This window comes from Carex rostrata, chromosome 25, assembly GCF_964058835.1.
Source record: "Carex rostrata chromosome 25, lpCarRost1.2, whole genome shotgun sequence".
Classification (NCBI taxonomy): domain Eukaryota; kingdom Viridiplantae; phylum Streptophyta; class Magnoliopsida; order Poales; family Cyperaceae; genus Carex; species Carex rostrata.
The window spans coordinates 3,553,964-3,574,665 of NC_135942.1; the positions used below are offsets into that span (position 1 = coordinate 3,553,964).

Below are 20,702 nucleotides of genomic sequence, written 5' to 3' on the forward strand. Positions count from 1 at the left end.
TTTTTATAAGGTCAACTATTTTTGTTAGAGAAATATTGACGCGGAATTAGTGCCGAGGCTTTGAAAGAGTGCTGCTGGAATTTTAGAATAATAATTAGTTGAGACTATATAATATCTTTTAAGAATAATAATTAGTGGGACCATAATACATTATTCCTCTAAATGCGGTACTGTAGCGTGTGGTACTGTAGCGCGAGTACTGTGCGGGTACTGTAGCGCGGGTACATAAATAATTATTCAAATTATAATAGAAGTAATTAAATTGAAATATGAAAAATTATGAATTGTACTTCGGGTGTGATCTCTTTTCGGGAAGATGACATACAAAACCCCATGGAACCAACATATATTTTGTATTTGGTATTCATAAATTAGTTTCTGAAAGTCACGTTAGAGTGCATAATTTAGTATAACATGTTTGAAATTATTATATAGGGATTAACATTTTTTTTCTAAATAAGTGTAATATTTTTCAACGGCGCCATTTAGCTAATTTAAATACTAACTCTATAGTGCGTTATAGATTGGCAAGTAATAATTCATAAGTTCAATTAAATGGAAAACAATCTGAACTGATTCAACAATTGCGTCTGAAGTAACATTTTTATTTTACAGATGTTGAGCTATAATACTAGATTTTTCTGACAGGAATAGCGTTTTATTGAGGTAATAACAAGTCAATGATGTTGAAAAAGCAACAAAGTAGATTTAGAGAGGAAAATTTTGAAAAAAAAAAAAAAATCGACAGTTGATCCCAATATGTGTTCTTTTTTTAAGAGCAGCATTGAGCCTGAAGTATATGATTATGTCTTTAGAACACTTGATAGACGTTGATTTGAAATTAAGTAAATTTATAATAAGCAATGACACATCAAAGAATTATTTTCATGAAAGAATTGAGCCCCTTACTGTCCTTACTGTACTTGATTGATGGAAATAATGTAGCAGTACAAGAACTGATCACTAATCACAAAAACTCTTTTGCAGTTGTACATAATGTATATTTAGTGCAAAAAAAATAAGATAACAATATTTAAATAGCCGGACGAAATCTTGTAGGAAATCAAGATGCCTTCAAGTCGTCCATGCCCACACTTGCCTATGACAAGTAAAAACATGTATGATAATTAATATTACATAACAAAAGATATAGAACATAAGAACTGAACGACTACTGAGAAACTACAAACAAGTAGATAACATAAATTTTGTAAAAGAGGTTTTTCTTTCCAAGAAAATACATATGGTAAGAGCAGTATAAAATTAGATTTTCATACCAGAAACTTGTGATTTTCCTCGAGGAAAGGGGCAAAACTGGAACAAAATTTCTCAATGTCTGCATTAATGTTGCCTCCTCCCCCAATTATCTCCATAAATTTATTCCTATCAGGGGCAAGCTTCATTGCCACCTGTAAGCATAATGCAAATTATATTCAATATAATGCCTGTGACTCTGTGAGGGTAATATATCGCTGCCTGATATTGCTACAAGTAATCTAAGATTAATAAACAGGACACAAAGTCAAGCCTGGAATTTTTTTTTTTCCGGATTTCGTGCCTATGTGCTCAGGGCCTGTACCAGGATGGATGGCTCCAGGGGTGGATTCAGGTATAGCCCAGGGGGGTGCTTAGCCACCCCCATGATTTCAAAACAAAATAATCATGTATATTGAAATTTAATTGAATTTCCATTTTTTTTTAAGTTTTTATATAGTTAGCTCCCCTCATGACATGTTAAAAGTGTGCTTGTAGCCTCGTGGTTAAAATTCCATTTAGTGGTTGTGAAGACTGGGGTTCAAATCCCAATGACCACACATTATGTATTTTCACATATTATACGTTTTATGTTTCAGCCCCCCCCACCAAATTTTCTAGTTACACCCCTGGTCTGGTTCTATACGAGTAAATAGCAGGAGATCCTTTTTTGGGTGAATTGTTCATTATGAAATATGGTTCAATAACTAAATTAGGGCCTTAATTCAAGACAAATGAACTGGAAAGTGATCCATATTTTAGAAGTTATGATAATGAAATGTAATATCACCGTGAAGCTGGAGCTTGCGAGCCAACCATGCCACTTCTTTAGGGTTTTGTTGTATGAGTTGGTACAGCACTTTGACATGCTCCAGTCAGGATGCTCTACAAGGTTCCGAAACAACTCCACAAGGAAATCCATTGCTCTGCATTTGCGTGACAATTGAATTCAAATGGACCTAAAAAAAATTGTGTGTGTCAAAAATGCATGTTAGAAGGAAATAACAAACCTAGTAAGCCATAAGAGGCCATTGGTGCAACTTGAGGAGCTTTTGGCTGTTTTAGCTGTGATTTCTACTTGTACCAAGCTGTACAAGTGTTCGTATTGGGCAGGATCGGTGTCATACTTTGTTTGCAACCTCTACATGAAACAATATGTAAAAATTGTAACAGCAATAAAAAAGCGGGTATGTAATCTATAGAATTTTATAAGAAGCTTAAACATAGATTTCCAAAAAATAATCATACTGCAATGTTGCCCCCAATATCACTCTTCACAAGAGACATAGCAGATCCGAACTTATCTGTTATGAAATAAATATAATCAGTATATGCACCAAACTAGCTGTGGACAATTACTAATTAAGTTGATACCAGTATAACAGTGTAATGGGCAGCATGATAATCAGTGCTGCTAACCACAGAAAAAGGAAAAAAAAAACATGAAGGTACCTGGAATAAGGATGTGGTACCAATGATGCCTGTATTATGCTGTTACTATATAATAACCAGGCAGTTGCTGAAACATATCTTAAAAAACTAGGTAATATACTGGTTGTTCCTGGCACCTGTACTGGCATGTACCATTAACTGGTTCAGCAAGCTTGTGCTTGTCCAACTTTTTAAAACCACCCTCTCCTAGACCCAGGCATCATAGACCATCCACTGAAACATATCTTAAAAAACTAGGTAATATACTTGTTGTTCCTGGCACCTGTACTGGCATGTACCATTAACTGGTTCAGCAAGCTTGTTGCTTGTCCAACTTTTTAAAACCACCCTCTCCTCGACCCAGGCATCATAGACCATCCATCATTACAATAGTTTACGTAATATATATTTTTTTTCAATCAATCGAACCCACAGAATTTACAAAAATACATTTATTTTAGTGGTGTACCTAGAACAGGTAGAATAAGCTTGCACACTTCAAGAAAAGGCTTGGTGAGAATTACACCATTCTCTGACTTGACACTTTTCATTCCTTCAAGTGATGGGGTAAAAACTGTGCCCGCCATCCCAGTATTTGTGCCTCCCAACCTATTGAAATTAAAATCCAATAAAAATTGGGTTTAAGCATGAATTGTCAAATCACTTGGTAGATGATTGTAGGAACAACATTTTGGTTGGCTTGTGCGAAATGAGAGTCTGCTGTCTAAAAATCTCTTCAGCGCAACCCCCCCCCCCCCCCCCCCTCTATTTTAGTTCTCAAAATGACAAAACTACCCTCCTATACTATCAATCATGGATAGGGATTAGCATTGATTTAAGTCAATGTAAAACATGACTAGTATTGCAATATTAAAAAAGGAGAACAATAGAAACCTTGTATTGTTAGCAACAAGTGCTGGAGTTAAACAAGTTCGTCCCAAAATGATGCTAAATTGTTCGAGTTGGGATCTGATGAGCAGCCCATTTGATTGATTGATAGCTATTTTGTGAAGCAGACCACGGCTATTTTTTTTTTAACAAAACTTCAATATTTCAAAGAGTAGCATACCAAACGTACAAAAGAAAATACTTGTATAAAATACAATTGGAAAGAGAAATGTGTGTGGCGTATACCATTGCAAAATAAGAAAGAAGAAATACTTACCTCAAGGATAAAGCAACCAGCTTTTTTTCATTAATGATTGAAATATCACGTCCTCATTTGGTCAATTTTTGAAGGGACTTAAAATTAGTTCTTATTTACAGAGCTACGTAATATAGTTTAGTGTTTTGCAAAACTTAGCAGGAAATAACCGTTAATCAAATTGTGGAACCCATAATTCCATAAATTTGGAGCAAAATAATTAAAAAGAAATTGAATTGCCAATGAGCACCAAAAATGAAAAACAGGTTTCTCAAATTATCCTAATCGAATTACACACCAATCTTGATCGACGTTCTCATCAATATATTTTGAAGAAAACGATAAATTGGGTTCCAATCCAACCAATGCGAAACCAATCGATTTGAGAGATCTAATCCAAATTAACCATCGAATATCCAATCCCATTGTCGTCCAAAATTCCAAAAATGTGATTTTGGATTGCGCATTTCTGAAATGTCTATTGAGATTATAATAGAAAATGAGATCTAATTCGGCTAACCTTTAATTAGAGGTAATCTCCGCAAAAAATGCTCCCAAAAATCGATACGTCTTTTGATCGGTTTCATTTTATATAAATCTGAGGAACTTTATCAAAGGGCCATTTACCTTCTCTGTACTTCATAAAATGGTACGCACATCTGATTTTTACAAATTTATTACTAAGAGACGCATAGGAAACGGCGTAATGCACAGCATGACAAATTTGGCTTCCATAATAAGTTCCCCACGTTGCATGCCACGTAGTATTTTTTATCATTAAAACGCCCGTAGGCCACATACCACGTAGTTTAACGTAGAAATTAGGAGTGTATGATGAAGGGATTGTGACGCCCTTCGCGCGCATTTTGTCTCGTAATTCGGGTTTGACTCACTCGATGGACCGCGCTTATGTTATTGAATCGGTTAGATTGGTCTCACAGCCCGGTTTTTCTAAAAAAATCACAGACCCTGTAGCAAAACAACACCACCAAATCAAAACTGATCAAGTAATAAGCAACACAACACCACCAAACCATGTTTAATGTTTTTGCCTTATATATATATATATGATGAACTTAACGATTTAAGGATTAATTAGCTTTTTTATCATTATGCAATTTAAAATACTTAGTGTACGAAGTTTTCTAAATTAGAGAATCTCCAATTCAGCAATCCAGCAATTAAAATTAATTGCTAAATGATAATTATGAAAATTTTAGATGTCGAGTTTTTTTGTAATTTCAGCTGATTTTTCATTCGATACAAAGATGTCGAGTGTCAGAAATTCTTTGTCGCCTCTCAGTTTCTCTTAAAATCCTCCACGACTCGAATCCTCCTCTACTTCAAATCTCCAGTAATAGTTCCAATTAAATAATTATTTGATCTGAAAGTCGGAATAAAGTTTGGTAAAGACCATGGTTTTACATATATACCCATTATATATTTAAGGAATGCATTATGTGGTACTATGTGTGCCCAGTCAAAATAAACAATTTAGATAATTTGAAATTTAGTTGCTCCTAGAAATAAGTAAATCAAACCACTTGGGGTTCATATTAAGATGGAAATGTATTAATGGAGCTATATTGGGTTGAAGTATAAGTATCTACATTGCTGCATTGTTTGGCTAATTCTGTTTTTGGGATATGCACCTTGCATAAAAAATTTAGCATAGTTTGCTTAGCTTTGCTACTGTTTATTTGGTAACTTCCTGTTATAAACTTTCAAACAGCTTCCTGTTATTTGTTTTCTTCTTTTTCTTTTTTTTTTTTCCTTTTCATGACATATAGTTTCAGATACTGGGATCAATAGTAGCTTGGAGGAATTTCTAAAATTGAATATTTACCATAATTCAAAAATAATAATTTTAGATGTTATCAATAACAGAATAAGAATTAGATGATGGAGAAAATTGATAAATTCAAGTAAATATTTTTTTCACGTCGCTACACATGTGAAACAACTTTTATTCAATGTAAAATATATTCTGTAAATCAACAACATTCACCGAATGATCTATCTAATTTTGAATTCAAATATCAAAATTTACATCAAAAATTCAAATCAAATATTGAGAGAATGCGAGATCCGATATAAGAAGAAATAACATTAGAAACACAAAATTACTGCAGCAATTGAAATCAAAATTCAAATTAAAATACAAGTATTCAAAATCAACTATAAATACATTCGAATAATAAAAAACTCACTCAATAACAATATGAGACAATAAACAAAATAAAAAAAAATGACGTAAAGGTAATTGATCAACCGGTTTTATTATTTTCTTTTCTTTGGAACTTTTTTATTCTTTTGATTTCATTTGTGCTTTAGCCATGACTGGCTAAAGGCTTTTCTATGGTTGATTAGGGCTGTACTTGAAACTTTTGTTATGATTTAGTTGGTTTTATTTTATATGTTCTTGTTCTTTGTTATGATTTATTCTTTATTTTTATTGATTGTGAAGACTTAATCGAAATCGCATGAAACCCTAGGATTTGGTATTTGCAATTGAGAAATTGAATATTAGGTCCAGACCATAAGGAATCGGGCTTTACCTAATAGTTTAGAAAATTGTGCCAAGTACCGAGAGGTGATGCTTGTCTTATACGGGCTTTACCTAATAGTTTAGAAAATTGTGCCAAGTACCGAGAGGTGAAAGATAGTTTTCTAGATCAATTGGGACAGTAAGAACTTAATGACTTTAGATTAGAGTAGCCAAGTATCGAGAGGTGACGTTTATTCTAATTTAAAGATGGTATTAATATAGAGATATCACTTTGTACCTACAACACCAAACTGTGCCTTCATAAATATAAGAACATAAATTTATAAACCAATTAGTCGTAACATTAGTGGATAGGAACCCTAAGAAACCCTAATTTCTAATACTTGTTAAAAAACAGACTTTACCTTAAAGACTTTAGTTTAATTCAGTTTAATCACAATCAAACCACCCCTTTAAACAAACAAAAATCTTTTTATTTTCTTTTACTAAATTAAATTGTTAGGTTAGATTTAATATTCCAACTTGTCCCTGTGGAGACGATCCCTAAGTACTACTCGACAAGGTTGTACACTTGCAACCGAATTGAGCGTAAATTAAAATTTATTACTTGTATTGTAATAATCACATCAATGTTTAATCTCAGATTTTTTTATTAAATTAATAAATTTATGAGTGATTAAAATTTAGAATGATAAATATGTAATTATAGAAATTAGAGGATAAAATATGTAATTTCATAGTTTTTAGAGGTAATTTATAGTTAATAACATTTTTCATCCGCATTGCAAATAATGCTCCGAACGAAAAAAAATGACACTCGCTTCCTCAGTCTTTCCAATACTTTTGTCTTATGTAAATAATTAATAAGAGGCAAAGAAAACAAAAAGTCTTGTATTTACATTTTCATGGAGGCTATGTTACCCTGATAAGTCATCGTAACGTGTCTGACACATATCCGGTATCGACAAACCTCTGATACGCGTACGATACGTATCAGACACGTCATCTGGCGTGTCCCTACCATCTGATACGGTCTCCGACACCTGGTTCACCCCTGCCGATACGGCTTGAAAATTCTGATACGGGTGGACAGGGCAACATAGGGCTTTCTTCTCTGTCTGCAGCGCTACGCAGCAAAAAAAAAAAAAAAACGAAAGTTCTTTTCTCTCCGCCGACAGCTCTCCTCTCTACTGATCCTCTCCGTCTCCGTCACTCCTCCTCTCCGTCTCCTCTCTCTCCGCCTCCGGCCATCTCCTCTCCGCCGACAGCACTCGTCTCCTCTCCGTCTCTCCTCTTCTCCGTTTCCTCTCTCTCCTCTCTACTGCCGGGTAAGTTGTTTAACCACCGTTAATATTTGCAATTGATAGTTGTTTAACCACCAAATTGACCAATTGTTCTGATTTTGAATACCGGTTAATTTTTCTGATTCTGAGGTTTCAAATTTCAGTTTATTACTGTTCTAAAATCAGTTTCTTTGATTTTGGAAGTTATTTAATCACAAAATTAGGTGAAGTTATTTTAATCAGTTTCTTTGATTCTGAGGTTTCAAATTGATCTGTATACCTTTGCGTATGCATTGATTCTGAGGTTTCAAATTGATCTGTATACCTCTGCGTATGCAGTAAATGAATAATCTGTGACTATTTTGTGTCATATGTCATTACTTATTTTAAGTTTGGCTGCCTGGTTGGATTGTTAGATGGGAAATATGTGCCATTCACTTTTATATAAGTCTGTCTACTTCGTTATTCGTTTCTGAACATCTTTAGCTTTTATAACACTTCAATATATTAGTTAGTAAAATTAGTTAGTTGTTAAATGGATTAACTATATTCTGACGTTTCTGATTGCATTTTCTAATTGATTTCTATTTATTAAATAGGTAACATCATCTCAAAATCATAGGTGCTGTTATGAAGTGTGTGCATATTACATGGCAATTTTTTTTTTTTTTTTTTACTTATAACATGAGTGTTGAATTAATGATATAATTAAAATAATAAATATATAATAGCCGTATCGTATCATCTATTTTTGAGAATTGCCATATTGCCGTACCCGTGTCGTATCCGACACGATACCCGTACCCATATCCATGCAACATAGCATGGAGGCTTCACTCGCTCGAAGGCTTTTCCGAACTGTAAGGCACTTTTTTTCTCGTTGTTTCTCTAATTTTCCACCTTTGTATTCATCTATAGGCGAGCGGATTTACTATTTTCATGTTTATTTTTTGGCTTTTCAGCTGATTTTTCAATCGATACAAAGATGTCGAGTCTCAGAAAATCTGTGTCGCCTCTCAGTTTCTCTTAAAATTCTCCACGACTCGAATCCTCCTCTACTTCGAATCTCCAGTAAGAGCCTGAAGTGTCTGATACTCGTAGATTCAATTAAATAATTATTTGATCTGAAAGTCGGAATAAAGTTTGGTAAATACCATGGTTTAAGTGCGATTGTGTAATTAGTCCCAAAGAGGTTTTACATATACACCCATTATATATTTAAGGAATGCATTATGTGGTCATTCTTTGTAAAATATATATAGTACTATGTGTGCCCAGTCAAAATAAACAGTTTTGATAATTTGAAATTTAGTTGCTCCTAGAAATAAGTAAATCAGACCATTTTGGGTTCATATTAAGATGGAAATGTATTAATGGAGCTATATTGGGTCTGAAGTATAATTATCTACATTGCTGCATTGTTTGGCTAATTCTGTTTCTGGGATATGCACCTTGCATTAAAAATTTAGCATAGTTTGCTTAGCTTTGCTACTGTTTATTTGGTAACTTCCTGTTATAAACTTTCAAACAGCTTCCTGTTATTTATTTTTTTCTTTTTTTTTCTTTTCATGACATATAGTTTCAGATACTGGGGTCAGTAGTAACTTGGAGGAATTTCTGAAATTGGATATTTACACATTGATGATCTCTTCTGTACAGTGGGGTACATTCTTTTATGTATTTTTATTTTATCTTTAAAGCAAATTGGAACAACAAATTGAATATTTACTGTCTCAATTTGTCTATAGATAATTAATAATTATAACCAAAAAATTTTAGAGAACTAGCCTTTGGTCTAGTGGCAAAGGCACATGGCCTCTATATGGGAGGTCATGGGTTCGAAATCCAGATGGGGGAAATCCTTTGTTGTATTACAAAGGTATTAAATAGTTGTGTGGCTTGACCTCCAACATTTACTCAAAAAAAAAAAATTATAACCAAATTTAAGCTGTGTTGGTAGCATTTCTTTCAAATAATTGTGATAGAAATGTAAACAAAGGAAATATGTTCAAAGCATCTCTATTGTATGCATAGAATTCATCTCATTTTTATTTTCAGTTGGTTTTTAATAAACCCAAAAGCATCAACTGAGCTGGTATCAATACCATTAATATGATACAATTTATAATTGAAACAACTTTCTCTGATTTTGCAGAATGTTTCTAAAAATTGTGACTAAATGATGGTTTATTTTTCAGATGGTGTTCTCTCGATTACAACTACTGGTATAGCTTCTAATTCGCCAGTGAAACTATTAATTTCATGCAATGGATTGTCTCAGTTCTGGTAGCACACTAGTACTAGTTTAACTATGTTATGGCATTTTGTTAGCAAGTGTTGGATTGTTGGTTGATACCAAGACATTAGATACCAGCAGATCTTTATCAGTACCCAGCCTGACCAACTTTGTGCAATACTGATAAGGTGGTTCAGATTATTTTGGTCTCCAACTAAACCCCAAATAAGATGCATGATACAATCCAAGTGAACACAAATTTGAAACAACAAAGAAAAGGAAAGAAAAATAATAGTAAAAATATAACTCAAAGAATTGTAAGAGCTCTTTGGTATTAGTTTTTATTTTATTTTATTTTATTTTATGAATTATGATAAAGTTTAGCAATGCCTATTTAAAATATTATATGATTATGTAGCTTTTGTAATGTGCCCTAATTATTTCATGTATGTAGCATTGTGAACTTCTAATATTCGTAGGAACGAATGACAAAGAGATCCAACATTTTCGTCTAAATATCAGAGAATCCACCACTTCAAATAGAAGACTAATAAAATTACCTTCCACATACAAAACATTTGGCGCTTTCAGGTAATTGTTTATCACTTTCTCTGTAACTTGATTTTATTTTTAAAGGATCTTTCAGTTTAGTTTAGTTTCTGAAAATTTCAAATGTGGATAGTGGAACAGAAGTATGTTTCTCAACTCGTGAAGGACATTCTGAGGAGTTTGTCTTGTGGGCAGTTGGCTTTTTCAAGAAGGTATTTTCCGTTGATATTCTGTAACCATACCTGACTGGTATGGTCTCTTGAATAATAATATTATTAAACATTATTGCCAGCTTAAGGCACTACAATATTGTTGTTTTTTGTTAATAATTTGTGATTTCATGCTTAAAGTATTACAATATTATTCGTTAATATGGTTGTCAAAATATTTTAAAGGAAGTTGCCAAGATACCTATTTTGTATGTTTTTTAGAGAGATTATATTTTTGTTTGCTGGTGTACATGTGACGTTTCATTTTGCAGGGCCGTAGTTGATTGTAATAAATGATGTTGTAGTTCTTGATTTCTATATGGGAAACTGATTTGTGTTTTGTCGTTCCCATTTGGTGATATTTAATAAGATATGTGGTTATACATTTATATTAATTTTGATCTTGAACTTGAAATAATACTACCATACTGTGCACTCCACTTGGTTGCATTAAAATTATTTATTTGGGACCATTTTCTCTTTGGATAAGTAAATTGAATATTACAGTTTTCCTTTTCCTAATTTTGCAGATACTTGTATTAAAAGATCCTGTAAGTTCCTTTCCTGGCTTCTATTCCAGAATTTTCTATATTGTTGAGAAAAAATGGGACAATTTTTTGTATGCTCCTTATAAAACACTAAAGTTTGCTAGATCCTGGCAAATGAGAAGATTCTTAATATACCTAGCAAAATCATGAGAATTACCTTGAACTCTCAAAACTCCTCCCTTGATTAACAACTGTGTGACGGGTAAGTTTTTTCTTTTCGGAAAACAAGTGATAGTGTTTCCTGTTTGGGAGGAATCTATAGATTTTAATGTTTCCAGGTTATATATGAGATATTCTGTAATATATTCCACTGTTATATTTTATGATAGTATTGTGGCAGTATTGCAAGCTTGGTTGTGTATTTTATTTTGCATAAGTTATGAATTATTTGTTTTGGCTGTTCAAGTTTATTCGTTTTATTTTGGCGGATTTCATGTGGACAGTACAGAACCTCAGAATATTAGGATTTAGAAATAATTTGTAGAACATAATATACCATATTACCATGCATACCCTACGAAATTATGACACCAAGAATATCATGCATAACCACATTCCCTGTTTCATTCAAAGATGCTGGCCAAGAACCCTCTGTTGATTGCCATCTCTCTCTGGATAACTGAATAAGAATGGCCTTAGTTAATTTTCAATGAACTTAGAAAAGAGGAATATAGGTAACATTTCCAATATTATCGAGGGTGCGCATCTTATTTCTTTTTTAGAAGGGGGTAACATTTACCCTCAATTGAACATTTTTCTTCTAGCAGAACATAGTATTGGAGTTTGCACTGGAGAACATCAATGGCCACATGTCAAAACGGGAATCTCTTTTACATGAAAGTGATGACACTCGAGCACCTTTGTCACTCTCTAGCTTTAAATGCATGGCTTTTGGCTTGCAAGAATATTCTCTCAGGCATGAATATACTCTACATAAAGAATGTGAGATCTGCTCAAGTCACAGGTACTGGGTTACAATCTACTGTTGTAATATCTATTGTGCTAAATGTATGTGCATAACCCTTCAAAACCTCAAAATATTATGAATCCCCATACTATTTAGTAAATATCATGCATATCTTGTGAGATATAAAATATCCCTTACATCCTTTCTTCCCCCGGTTTCTTCACAACACTCCCAATTTTGGGCCCCGTGTCTTGTGCTCTCTCCAGATAATTTAAGCAAGGTAGATTGGGATTTTTTCAAAGAAATTAAGGTGTGTTTGGCATCCTAGGAATTTAATTATCATGCACGTGTGTCTGATAATTTGGCACATGAATATTCTTTTTATGTTTTATTTTGATATTGTAGCTTTAATGAAATATTGAGGATTATTGAACTATAGTTCACTTGACTGATAGTTTAGACTTTTGATATTCTTCAAAGAGTGATGCGTTGTATATTCTTATTTTATAGAATTATCTGTGGTATTGTTTCCTTGTTCATTTGCAGGGAAGGCATGATACCTTTGGTAGATATGATTTTCATGCATGCCCTGAAAAATATTTCAGGGTCTGTTTTCTTGCATTTTTGAAGATTAAGTAAACTGTGGTTGCCTAATCTCAAGCATTTCTCTGGTTCTTCATAGAGAACTTCTAATCGAAGGAAATGGAGTTGCACACAATTCAGAGAGAAACAGAATTAGAGATCAACTGATGGTAGAAGCTGTGATTTTAGTTATGCCGGTTAAGTTGCAGCCTTCCTGTTGGTCTGTCAATAGACCTACCACACAGGTTTGCTTCTTTATATGTAAAAACAATTGTGTTACAAGTGAGGTATATTACCTGTGTAAGTTCTATTGGTGGCCATGGGTCACCTGCTATGTACTGATAACCCCACCCCCCCACAATATAAAATATCTTGCCTGATTTGCACTTTTTGTTTCTATCCTTCTATTTTCTTGACGAAACTCTGTTCTGTTGCAAATTTTTGTGCCCCCTTCCTCCCATTGTAACTTTTGTTCTCTAGCCCTACCAGTATTGGACTAGTAGGGGCCTCTAGTGGTGTGTTATTAACTGTGCTACTCAGGTATGCAGCAGCATCTGTTTTGTTTGGATGGCTGGCCAATTGTTTACCAATGCATGTTCACTAGCTGTGTCCACAAACTGAGTTTCCCAGTGCTTCACAAGTGCATAGTGACACGTTCTAGTTAGAATCTGGTATCAATTGTGCTCGTTTCTCCTAGAACCCTACTGATCCACAATGGGTGATTTCAACCTCTTCTCGAGGTTGTGGGTTGTTGCAAATCACACCGAATTTTTTATTGTGTTTGGAAACTAAAAACAAAATATCCTTTTACTTTCAACCAACCAAGTATTTGTGGGCAAGTTGCAAATAAAATCCAACAAGTAAACCCTAAAGCTATTAAAATTCCATGAAGTGCTCCTGATTTGTTGTCTGGAGTGACCAATTCACTTTCTCACTAGGACGTAAACTTGGAGTTGAATATACAAAGTTCTAATCCTTCTTTGTATAATTATAAATTCTTTTTTTATTTGTTCTTTGATTTGGATTTAGATAAAAAAAAAAAAGTTGCTGCTTATTAGATATTGAACAAAATTCTAAAACATGGAGCTGAACATACCTCTTTCATCAGATTGACCTAGAGGATTGGGGTTATATGCAAAAATCCGAGAAAAGAAAAATGTTTCAGTTGCAAAACTTGATGTCTGCTAGATATAATTTTCAAAATTTCCTATTATTGGTTATCTTATTCCATGGCTATTTCTTAATCCGTGGTGTGCTTTTGCTGACATGTATTTATTATTTTTTCCCATTTTTTAGGTACTTTGCTTCCAAGATTATGCACCTTCTTCACACCTAGATTCCTGCATAGATATACTCTCAAGCATCGATTGGCCGAGCTTTGGCTTGAGATTGAAAGCAGCTTTTGTAGAAACTGAAGGAAAGATAGTGATGGAATGGGAAGACACAGCATTTGCTTTTCTGCACATTGCTATACACTGCTACCATAAAACATATCCATATTAGTACTGTACCAGTCAAGTTTTAGATTTGGTACTTGTGTGAGTTGGCGCAGTACTAGTTGTCCTCTGTGTAGCTATTTGTTGGCTGTGCTGTGTAGTACTACTGTATCTTCACCTCTTGGTGCAGTTGCCTAGTTATGCCCCTCTACCAAAAAAAATAAAATCGGGAGAATTTCATTTATGCTCCTACAAAATGCCAAATGTCAGATATACCCCTGCAAAATGAGAACCTGGATATGCCCCTCTGGGGGACGGGGAATGATTAATATCAAATAAATTTCTTGAAAATATTGAAACTTCCCCTCATTTTGCATCCTTTTTATTAGATACAAATGTGAGGATGGAGGGTTGGCAATATTCCAAAGTCAAATTTGAGTATTTGCATCTCTTGTTTGTTTTATCCTTGTTTTAGATGGTTGGGTGTAATTTGCAAATGACCTAAAGAGCATTTTAGTGCTTCTATGATTTTCTGAGATGAATATTTAAATGTTAGTAAGAACAAGAAATGCTGGGTGCTATTTTCAAATGCGGTTATACTAATGTTCTAAATTGTAATCTTCAAGATACCTCCTAAATGACCCTTAACCTGTGGAAGACACTGCAATACCAGCAAGAGATATATCTGTACCAGATCGAAATCTCGTGAAAAAGGCTGTCAAGGCTGCATTGGAGGATCTCAAGGCTTCAAACACACACATATTTCTCAGCTCCCAAGCTGTCAAGGTATGACTGAAACTTAATTCTCATCTTTCGTCAATGAGCAAATGTGATGTTCGTGAAATTAGATTTCATAAGTTGGGTGAATTTGAAATTGATAAAGTTCTTTATGGTATGGTATTTCTTTTCGTTGCTTTTGTGTACTAAATAAAGTGTGGAGCAAAATGTTTCTAAAGTGTATAGACTGCAAACCTAAAAATAGCATATACTCCTTTCAAAGTAATGTCATTCATACCCTCTTGGGACTTTTGAACTGTTATTCCTATCTCTACAAAAGATGAAAACTATCATGGATGAGCCTCAAGCCTTTTTCAGAGGATATCCAAACTACTACAATTCATGGGGCTATTTCAAATTAGATAAGGTCTAAAAAAAAATACCTGGACAATTTTTAAAGAAGCTAGAGATGATTTTTGCCATGATTCAATGGGATATGCATGGAGTATTTGTTTCAGGTTTGAAACTTTTAGGTTTGGGGAACTTGCATGGGACACAAAATAGGAAATATCACGTTCCAAAATGATATATCGATTATCAAATATGAGCATCATACTCTGCATCTTTTTAAAAAGTGGGTGAACTACTTTGATTTGGCCTTGAGGTACTTCAAAGAAAACAGTGGTGTGCATGTAATTTGAGTTTTAGAATAAAAGTATAGAACTTTGTGGATAATGCAAAAACTTGAATCATCATGGTCTCTTGTAAAGCAAGGAATTACATGTGTACTATTATGGTTTAGGTAGTGTATTTGGGAATCATTTGATTCAAAGATCAACTTTTGATAACTGAACTGTTAATTTTTTCAATCTGTTCAATGGATTACCGGTCAGTTTTCAAATTAACCAAATTTAAAATAATCCATTAGCAGGCACAACTTTTAAGCTCTGTAAGAGCAAGATGGTTGAATTACCTTAATATTATGGTTATTTAAATTTGATCTTGCCAGATTCGAGAATGTGTTCCAGATCTTTCTAGATCAATTGCCAGTTTAATATTATCATCAAATGATTCTGAATTCAAACGAGAGTGCACAACACTTCTAGGGTTGAGCTCACTTCAATCCAATCCAGAAACCCTAATTGAGTCTTGCATAAGCGAGAAACTAGCAAGGATTATAGAAGCAAATGATAAGAAGAGCAAGGCCGAGAGAGGGGCTATGGTTGCACCAAGTCTATTTGAATGTGGGAATTTAGGGCAGAATGAACCAATTGATGATGAAACTGGGGAGGCAGATGAGGATTATGTATTAGGTTATTGAGATTTGAGATGCCTTTTTCCTAATTTTTTTAAAAGGTTTCTTTTTGTGGGTTTTAAATATTCCGGTAGACTGGAAGTAGTCTTGTGATCTTCTAGCTATACTTGTGTAAGCAGTGTATTTGTTGACAAATTTGCGCTAATCAATATGTTACCAATCTGATAAATTACCAACATTCATTTGTTTATTTAATTCCTGTGCTTTGTTTAATGCAGCTAACAAAATTGTATGAAATGCGAGCTTTTTTTAGCCTTCTCTGTTCTCTGATCTTCATTAAGCGACTTGATCTTAATCCGGCAAAAAACACTGAAAGCTTTGGTTCCAAATCCGGCCTCACCTTGAAACCCTAGCTTCAATATTCAAATAGAAAGTTGTACACGGCTATTTGGTACAATATTTCACTAAATTTTTCTGGTTTCTAATAGAAATCGGTGAGCATATTCCACTTTTGATTAACAATAAATCATCTCAAACAATAAAATTATACACGTTCAATATAAATGCTATTCGCTATAATATTTAGTTTCGAGGGACTTGTAGAAAAAGTACGAACCTTTAAACAATACAGAAATTGCACAAGAAGTGGCTGCGATGCTTAGTCCTTTCAAACCCGTATCATGTTTTACCGTCGACTTCAACCTCTCCTTCCTCTCATTTCAAATTTGAATTTTTTTTTTTACCATTTTACAGTATTCAAAGAAACTGTTTGATAAGATATACATAATTTAATACCATTGGAAATAGCATCTAAGATGTATAATTAAAAAAAAAAAAAATGAAACTTTTTTACCGGTTTACAGTATTTAACAAAACTATTTATATAGTTAGGTTTACATAATTCAAAATAATTGAAAGTAGTATCTAGATGCAAATTTTAAAAAATAAAATAAAATTTTGAAAAAATTTAAAATTTGAACAAAAAAATTAAAATTTGAAAAAAAAAATTTGAAAAAAAAATTCTGCTTTACAGTATTCAACAACACAGTCTACAAAGTTATGCGCTAATATTTAGAGAATTCAAAACAAAGTTATGTGCTAATATTTTCATAATTCAAAACAATTGGAAGTAGCATCTAGATGCAAATTTAAAAAATAAATTGAAATTTTTTTACTAGTTAACAATATTCAACGAAAGTGTCTACAAAGTTATGTAATAAGATTTATAGAATTCAAAATAATTGGAAGTAGCATCTAGGAGTAGATTTGAAAAAAAAAATTTGAAATTTTTTTTACATGTAACTGTTTACGAATTTTAAAGTGGTTCCGGTTAGTTACTAGTTTTGAAAAGTTGTTAGTGATCTTCTAGATGTAGTCTTAGTGATCTTGATCAAAGGTCTAAAAGTGGTTCCAGTCAAAATTGTTAAAGTGGAGATTAGTGAAAATTAAAGTGGAGATTAAAGTGAAAAGTTGTTAGAGTGCATATTAAAGTGGAAGTTAAAGTGAAAATTTTTGGAATCATACAAAAAGTTATGTTTATAAAATTTGTTGCATTAGTTTACAGAATCTCGTGAATTTGAGAATAATATTGGAATTAGTGTTTGAGCACTATTAGCTGCTTCCATTTAGGAAGGTGTAGAATTTGGAAATTATTTATTTTTTGATGTTTTGGCAACAAAATGAACTGTTAGTTTAAGCAGGAGATTAAGTCAATCAGAAACTGTGGTTACAAAATTATTGCCTGTGCCGATTTTGAGGTTGCTAATTAACGTGGAAAGTAGAACTTACACAAGGAAGTGAAGTTAATTAATCACGACAGAAATTATAAAAAAATAGTTGGCTGACAATCATATATATATATCCTTCAAAAGTTACATAGATACGATGTCCATGCACACAGGTTTAATTAAGTAATTATATATATACAAAATACAAAGTAATTCAAAAACAAGATAGACATAAACAAATCAACCAACATAACATTAACAACACCTTAAGCACCTTGTTCTCCTCCTATTGCCGGCATCCGAACTGGTGGCCATTCCATCTCGTATGCATAAACCCCCTGCACACGGGTGCGCCAATCATCGTTTAACCACAATATCTCCAGCTTTTTCGATTTAATTCGGTACGAAACAACCCAATCTGCCATGACTAAAATCAAAACACCACTCCCTTCTCCAAACCCGTTCAATGTCACAAGCCTGAATCCGCTCATTTGGTCTTCCATATTTGCTGAAAACCTCATACTGGCAACCTCGCCGATATCATATGGATCCATCAACATATTTACATCCACTAACTCATGTAGAAACCATTGACCGATATTGTTTTTGACACGGTAAACCCACATGAATAGGTCCATGTTTAACATAAAGAAAAAGCACAGATTATCATCTTCAGTTCTGCCTAGACAGTAGTTACCGTCGCATAGCAAGGATTGTTCACTTATCGGAAGATCGATCTTTGAGAGCAACAATGTGCTTGGATTGACGGCCAAGATGTAATCGACATTCTGCAACCTGTAAATCATCCTTCCAGCAAACACAGTTGGCTCAAGACCATCTTGGTACCCCCTTCTCGGAAATGTAACGCCTCCATTTTGATTGTGGCTGAGAGATGTCCAATTGTGGGTTAAAGATGAGAATCCCATGACAGTAAACTGTGCACCAGACTCTTTGTCAGAGAAAACCACAACGACTTTATATTCTTCATTCGGTTGTGGGGTCCACGGGACATACACACACACAACAAGGCGATGAATCCTGACATCAAACAACAGTGGAGGTTCTATTGAGACAGAGGATCGTTCGAAGGGGCTAGCGAGTACAAAGTAAAGGTTAGGCCCATGAACCATTTTGCGGAGCAACACTCGGCCAGCACGGGACTCAAGTATCGAGTATTCATTTGATGTTCCAGAATTAAGATATGTCAGGCTAAGATTTGGATTCGTGAAATGTGGGTCTGTATTGATATACTGAGGAAGGAGCCTGTTGTTGTTCGAGACATGGTAGAAACCAAGAAAGAAAGGTGTAGTGTGGAGAATTGATGAGATGACATGGTAGAAGCGCCTACACACAAGTAGACATCTGATGAGAGATGCCGGGTTGTCGAGGTGACCGAATATCTCTGCAAGTAGGTCATCATCAAAAGGGAGATTTTTCGCATCCTGTGGAGGTCGTACCGGTGCCATTGGTGCTCCAAATGGTGGTGGTCTTCGCATGGTCAAGTGTGGTTGAATGGCTGCTAGAAGTTTTGTGTTTTCTTCCATTTCTTACTTGCGTGAGAACAAAGAAATTAATATACTTATCTAACGGACTGGTTGTTAAATATTTCAAGAGTGAAGAGGCGCCTTACAGCAGAAGGGCTCTTGCTGTTGCTCTATCTTTATCTCGGAAGGGCGCCTAAAATACTATAGAAATTTTATTTCTTTATACAATAATATCTTTATTTTAATAAATAAAACAACTCTGTGCCTATATTGTTAAAAAAAATTCTAAATACCAAAATTAATGATGGACTAAACACAAAAACGCTGAAAATATTCAGAATGTCTACATTCAGTTAGAACACATGCATTTGGAATGCCTGTATTCAGTCAGTTATTGCTTAGAGAAAAAATTTCAACGTGTTAATTTATATGTGAACATACGAGTTCATAATGACTTGTAAGCGCATATGTTAAAATAAATAAAAAATGATCGTCTATTATAATCTCGCTACCACCTCATCTCTACAAACCACTAACAACAGTTTAAATATTGTTTTTTTTTTAATTTATTTAGTTGTTCATTACTTTCTAAAACCATTTTAATGTTTGGCAGACTGATAACCATTTTTAATGTTTTGTGCAATCTAGTAACCACAGCAAGAGTTATTGTATATACATCTTCATTTTTCATACTCTACAATGAGATTTATATATTTTTTTTAATGTTTGAAACCCATAGACTGGTTATTTACTTCCTCTCTATTTTTATTCTTTTCGAGAAGAAAAGATGACACAAACACTAGAAAAGGCAAACATACGAATAAGTGGCGATAACCTAACAAACTTCATAATTTGTATTATTATTTGGTAAGAACAAAACAACTCAACAAAAAAAAAAGTGAACAAATCTATAAACAACTCAACAAAACAATTGACATGCACAACAAAATCAGAAGGCCCCGATTTTTTTTATTAATAAAAAATAAATTAAAAAATATCGCGGAAGGGATCGTTTTGCTAGAAAATCAAAATATAGGAAAAACGGATTGATTATCCTGTCCCCTGTCCAATACAAAATTTTCCGTCCAAATTAGTGCAAAAGTGAAATCTATAAACAACTCAACAAAACAATTGACATGCACAACAAAATCAGAAGGCCCCGATTTTTTTTATTAATAAAAAATAAATTAAAAAATATCGCGGAAGGGATCGTTTTGCTAGAAAATCGAAATATAGGAAAAACGGATTGATTATCCCGTCCCCTATCCAATACAAAATTTTCTGTCCAAATTAGTGCCCCGCTAATCTCGCTAAACAAGAAAAAAAAATCCTGTATGAGATAGAGAATGAAAAAAATTAAAAAAAAATTAAATTAGTGCCCCACTAATCTCGCTAAACAAGAAAAAAAAATCCTGTATGAGATAGAGAATG

The 20,702-nt window shown here is 33.7% G+C and overlaps 3 protein-coding genes across 6 annotated transcripts; 1 reads left to right on the forward strand and 2 right to left on the reverse strand.

Moving 5' to 3' along the window:
- Positions 1-867: 867 nt before the first annotated feature.
- On the reverse strand, positions 868-4,422 carry LOC144543650 (glycolipid transfer protein 1-like). Its single transcript, XM_078291987.1, has 7 exons — positions 4,350-4,422; positions 3,155-3,294; positions 2,503-2,558; positions 2,265-2,395; positions 2,045-2,180; positions 1,278-1,409; positions 868-1,099 (listed from the first exon to the last, which is right to left on the reverse strand). Exons 2-7 carry the CDS (start codon positions 3,270-3,272, stop codon positions 1,064-1,066), a joined length of 609 nt encoding a protein of 202 aa, XP_078148113.1. The 5' UTR covers positions 3,273-3,294; positions 4,350-4,422; the 3' UTR covers positions 868-1,063.
- A 3,089-nt stretch (positions 4,423-7,511) lies between these two features.
- Positions 7,512-16,298, forward strand: LOC144576048 (type 2 DNA topoisomerase 6 subunit B-like). 4 transcript variants are annotated; one of them, XM_078326293.1, is made up of 13 exons: positions 7,512-7,666; positions 8,378-8,481; positions 8,584-8,692; positions 9,201-9,284; positions 9,820-9,846; positions 10,337-10,448; positions 10,540-10,618; positions 11,146-11,166; positions 11,931-12,127; positions 12,753-12,897; positions 13,949-14,140; positions 14,749-14,874; positions 15,815-16,298. In XM_078326293.1, the coding sequence occupies exons 2-13, from the start codon at positions 8,434-8,436 to the stop codon at positions 16,124-16,126; spliced, it is 1,452 nt and encodes a 483-aa protein (XP_078182419.1). In that variant the 5' UTR covers positions 7,512-7,666; positions 8,378-8,433; the 3' UTR covers positions 16,127-16,298. The 4 variants fall into 4 exon arrangements, with proteins under 4 accessions (XP_078182419.1, XP_078182417.1, XP_078182416.1 ...); XM_078326291.1 differs by having other exon boundaries at positions 7,593-7,666; positions 10,312-10,448; XM_078326290.1 differs by lacking the exons at positions 7,512-7,666; positions 11,146-11,166 and having other exon boundaries at positions 8,341-8,481.
- A 1,755-nt stretch (positions 16,299-18,053) lies between these two features.
- On the reverse strand, positions 18,054-19,420 carry LOC144543935 (uncharacterized). Its single transcript, XM_078292381.1, has one exon. The coding sequence runs from the start codon at positions 19,329-19,331 to the stop codon at positions 18,054-18,056; it is 1,278 nt and encodes a 425-aa protein (XP_078148507.1). The 5' UTR covers positions 19,332-19,420.
- Between the last annotated feature and the right edge of the window lie 1,282 nt (positions 19,421-20,702).

Bases quoted from the DNA above. Each gene is read 5' to 3' on its own strand.
- LOC144543650 (XM_078291987.1), bottom strand. From the start codon at position 3,272: ATGGCGGGCACAGTTTTTACCCCATCACTTGAAGGAATGAAAAGTGTC. The intron at 2,559-3,154 runs GTACACCACTAA...ATTTCATAACAG, and splicing joins GCTTATTCTACCTGTTCTAG to ATAAGTTCGGATCTGCTATG. The intron at 1,410-2,044 runs GTGATATTACAT...TTATGCTTACAG, and splicing joins TCGCAAGCTCCAGCTTCACG to GTGGCAATGAAGCTTGCCCC.
- LOC144576048 (XM_078326293.1), top strand. From the start codon at position 8,434: ATGCAACATAGCATGGAGGCTTCACTCGCTCGAAGGCTTTTCCGAACT. The intron at 8,693-9,200 runs GTAAGAGCCTGA...CATGACATATAG, and splicing joins TCCTCTACTTCGAATCTCCA to TTTCAGATACTGGGGTCAGT. The intron at 14,875-15,814 runs GTATGACTGAAA...TGATCTTGCCAG, and splicing joins TCAGCTCCCAAGCTGTCAAG to ATTCGAGAATGTGTTCCAGA.
- LOC144543935 (XM_078292381.1), bottom strand. From the start codon at position 19,331: ATGGAAGAAAACACAAAACTTCTAGCAGCCATTCAACCACACTTGACC.